Raw genomic sequence first — 4,375 nt, forward strand, 5'->3', positions numbered from 1 at the left:
GGGGGTGCGCTCGGTGGCCAAACCGCACCGACAGAAGGGGCCCCGCAGCGGGACCCACCCCAACTGGAAGGCGCGTTTGTGTTTTCAGTTTGCATCGGCAGACTTAACTGCGTCTTTTTAACTTAATTTTTCCAAGAGGTGAGAGTGGGCTCCGGTTCTCAGCAGCCACGACCCCACCGTGCAAGGGGCCGTCAGGTTTTCAAACAAAAGAAATCCGGTAGCGCACACAGAGACTAGTTGCCCAAGTCACATATTCCGGGTTTATTTTCCACTTTACGCGTGGAAGCGACTTAACTGCATCTGCGGCATTTGAGCTGCGCCTGCAGTTTCAAGCTGTTACATTGGACAGCCCCGACAGTTTTGAGGGGTGAGGGAGGGGGAGAGGAGCGGAATTCTTGAGCGAAACGAAACTAGAATCAGCAAATGGGACGTGAGAGAGACAGCTTTTACCATTGGTAACTATGGGAACTGTCAGCAGAAAGACATTTTGACTGGTATGCACAGGGTTTAAACTTCAATTTTGTTGTAATAATGATTGAAAGTTCTATCTCCTGAGCAGCTCAGTGTGTTAGTGGGACAGAAAGGATGTGGGGCTTCATAAACTCTGTGGAGCTTATTTCTGTGCAGCAGACCTGTTACTTCAGTAGGCTAATGTGTGCGGCTTTTCTTATTCTTTCTTCTCCCAGAACCCATCTACGTTCCATTCCTCATTGTTGGATCAATATTTATTGCCTTTATTATCGTGGGCTCTCTGGTAGCGGTTTATTGTTGCACATGTTTAAGACCTAAACAACCATCGCAGCCAATACGATTTTCTCTGCGGAGCTATCAGACCGAGACTTTTCCCATGATCTTGGCCTCCACAAGCTTCAGGACGCCATCAAGGCAGTCCAGTACCGCAACAAGTTCCAGTTCGACCGGCGGCTCGGTTCGCAGGTTCTCCTTTCCCCGGGCGGAGCCAGCGTGCGTTGTGGCATCGCCACCTCCGCCGTACACATCTGGCTGCTTCCCGACAGCCCATGCAGTCCACCTGACCCAGCCGTCGGGATTTCTGGTGTCACCACCGTACTTCGGGTATCCGCTCCAGCCAGAACCTACCCTGGCTGGGAAGAGCTGCTCCGATTTTAGTCAGAGCTGAAAGTCTTTGGGAAGAAGTAACGCAGCCTTCGGAAGTGCAGGGACCGCTGCTGCTGGGTGTCACACTGGCATGCTCTGTGGCTGTCGAAGTCAGAACTGTTCCCCTGGGTGAGTTGCCCTTGAAAAGTGCAAGGTCTCATTTGGGATCTCATTTCCCAAACTTGGATCACATTTACAAATGAATTGTGAAATACTCCAAACAGTTGCTCTAAAAACTGACCTCTCTGATTGTTCAGTCTAATTTGTGCAGAACATGTTCAGAGACAAGTAGAAAACCCATTTTGGTGTAAAGGTACTCATTTCTTGGTGTTATAAATGGCATCTTAACCTTAAATGCTGTTAATTTAGATAACAAACAGTGGCTTCCTTCCACTGATAACAATCAGACTAGTTCTATAAAGCAGTAAAAAGCCTGAGAAGAGAGGAGTAATACTTACTAAAGAGGATCTTGAAAACAGCTGACTGCTTCCCACTTCCATGAGCAGTGAAAATAAGAGGAACAATTTTACTACAGATACCAAAATCTATTTTTTTTTTAAAACACATACCTAAACTTACACTGCATATTTGTATTAGTAAATTTTAACTACAATAGATAAAATGAGTACTACTTAGGCTAGTTGAAAATGAGCCAATCCTAAGCAGACAAATAATTACCTATGAGAAAAGCAGAATGTATTCAGTGTATCACTAATAACTTCTCCACATAAAATTCTAAAAATGGCATTATATTAAGCATTTTACAGAAGGAAGTATTTATTGTTGGCTTTTTGCTCAGCAATGTCTAAGTTGGACAACTGATCATAAAGTTCTATTTGTAAAATTAGCCATGTATAAAATGTAAAGACATTGTAATTTAAAATGTATTTACAGCATTGACAACACTAATTATTTAGTAGTCACACAAAAAATTTTATCAATAAACTGTGTAGTTGAAATGTTGTGTCATCTATATGTCACTCTACAGATAGTGTTTGATGAGCAAGTTTTCATTTTGATGGTGTAACTATACTGTATTTTTTCCAGTTAAAAATAGTTAATTTTACATCTTGAACTGCACCTGTTGTGCAGATTTAATATCATATAGAATGCTGACTGTATAGCAAACTAATGGACTGATGAATGTCTTTCATATGTAACTGTGGTAAAAACGTGGCAAAAACTACACTGATAGTAGGAATAAATTTTGTTTGCCCTTCTACATTCCTTCGCCCAAGTAAACCAACAAACCAAATGGAAGAAGAAAAAAACGCATCTAAACCAAACATGCGGCAAGCAAATGGAAAACACACAAGAAAAAATGCCGTCCCTCAAGGGCTTCTCTGTATACTTATTTTTGTGAGCAAATGAAGTAATTCTGTGTGTCAGAATCTACAATATCAGAGGCTGAACTTTTGCTATTTTACCAGCTCCAAACTCCCTGCATATAGGATCAGTTGAAGTGGATTACAGCTGACCTGTTTCACAAGTCATATTAAAATTACAGCACACTTCTCTGTATTTTAGAAAAGCTTCATTGGCTGTTCCTCAATTGATGAATAATTTATTTTTCTTAGTAAATATCTAGCAGTCAGTATCTTGGCATTTATGAAAAAAGTATTTTGAAATAACCCTTTTAATATGCTTTTTATTGTATAATTAACATTACAATCCAACAGGTAGTACTGCTTGGAAATGCGGTTTCTAAGCAGAAAGACAAGTTGTATGCAATGGTGTTTTAAGTAACAGGCTCTAGCTTGAATACTGTAAGTTTCACGAACTAAAATCATGATACCCAATAGTGTAAACGTTTTACAAAAATCTAAAAAGTAGATTTTGAGTACTTGGGAAATTAATTGGAAGGTAAGTGGTTTAGCTTGCAGGTTTTTTTAGAAACGGTCTTCAAGGAAGGGGGTGGGTAGATTTTTGCCCACCTTTGCTGATGTTTCTTAGGACTCTTCACTGAACATTTTGAATGGGTAAGAAATACGGGACTGTTCATCAAGTAACCTTCTGTAAAAATCATTTAATATTGCAACAGATACCAGTTTGGAAACATCCTGTGAGATCTGCTGATCATTCCTGTATAGAGCAGAAACAGATAGTAAAACAATTGAACTGTTTTTTACAAATTAGTATAGTCATAGTAGTAGGTGAAATTTAGTTTTCGTCATAGGCTGTACATAGAGAAGTCATGAGTTGGACTGTTAATTGCCTATTAACATTCGGTGGTGTACACTGAACAGGTCACGCTTCTTCACTGTAACGGTCTCGGTGGGCTCTACAGTCTGATCTATGAATGTTTTAATGCAGAGATGGATTTTTGCTACACTTGAGTACAGGCTTTTAATGATTATTCAGCCTAAGTAAAGGCTGTGCAGTTTGCCATGTAGCATGAAACTCAGCCTAGCAGTGAAGACCCCTCTGAGCTATTTCCTTTCCTCCCCTGATGCTACATAATGAGTTTGACCTTGTAAAATACTTGAAGAACTTGACACACAGGAATAATTTCACTGAATCACACTTACAGAAGTCTGTAAGTTTATAGACTGCTAAGCACGGACTGATGGCCAGAGTGCAACAAATCCTGCAGGCTGTCTCAGGCTGGGAAAGATCAGGTGTAGTTAAAATATCTGTACTGGGTTACCTGTAAAACAGGTGATGTGGGATTATGCACCATCTGCAAATAAAAAAGAAGAATCTGTAAGTTAAGAAGAATCTATTGTTCGTGTAGCTACAGTGGCAGTGACCTACATGGCTGAAGGGAGGCGGACAGAATACAAGCCCACGGACAGACATGCTTGTTGCCTGTGCCAGTAGTTTCCAGCCCAGATGCAGTCAGAGTGCAGGTGAGAATGCTGAATTTCCTTCCTAATGAAAAGAACCTACTGGCACTAGATGCTCCTATGACTTACAGAAAACAGTAATTTTTCTAAAACTTGCAGATGACACAAATGGCATTCTGATACAGTTTTAATGACTAATGAAACAGTTTGAAGGGCTAGATGTATGCTTGAACTAAAAGAAATTGCTATCAGAAGCAACATTTACACACTATTTGCTTTACTGCCATCCTTATTTTTTAACACAGAAGGTTTAACTATTTCTTTAGTAATACTGGAGTTACTTCATATTTTACTAGCAACACCAAAATAAAAAACCAAAAATCATGGTAAATTAATTATTGTTACACACATTATGCACAAAATGCTTTGATTGCCATTAAGTGGTAATGGCACGTCTGAAACCCAGGCCTTCT

At 40.1% G+C, this 4,375-nt stretch overlaps 1 protein-coding gene across 1 annotated transcript in view; it reads left to right on the forward strand.

Annotated features, from left to right (window-relative positions):
- The window catches only part of SHISA3 (shisa family member 3), a 7,776-nt gene extending 5,669 nt beyond the window's left edge, over positions 1-2,107 (forward strand). The window contains exons 2-3 of the mRNA XM_026846963.1: positions 366-494; positions 687-2,107. Coding sequence (XP_026702764.1) covers positions 366-494; positions 687-1,138 — 581 coding nt within the window. The 3' untranslated portion in view covers positions 1,139-2,107. The remainder of the gene's footprint in view (positions 1-365; positions 495-686) is intronic.
- Positions 2,108-4,375: the final 2,268 nt, after the last annotated feature.

This window comes from Athene cunicularia (assembly GCF_003259725.1).
Source record: "Athene cunicularia isolate RWA chromosome 4 unlocalized genomic scaffold, athCun1 chr4_part1, whole genome shotgun sequence".
Lineage (NCBI taxonomy): Eukaryota > Metazoa > Chordata > Aves > Strigiformes > Strigidae > Athene > Athene cunicularia.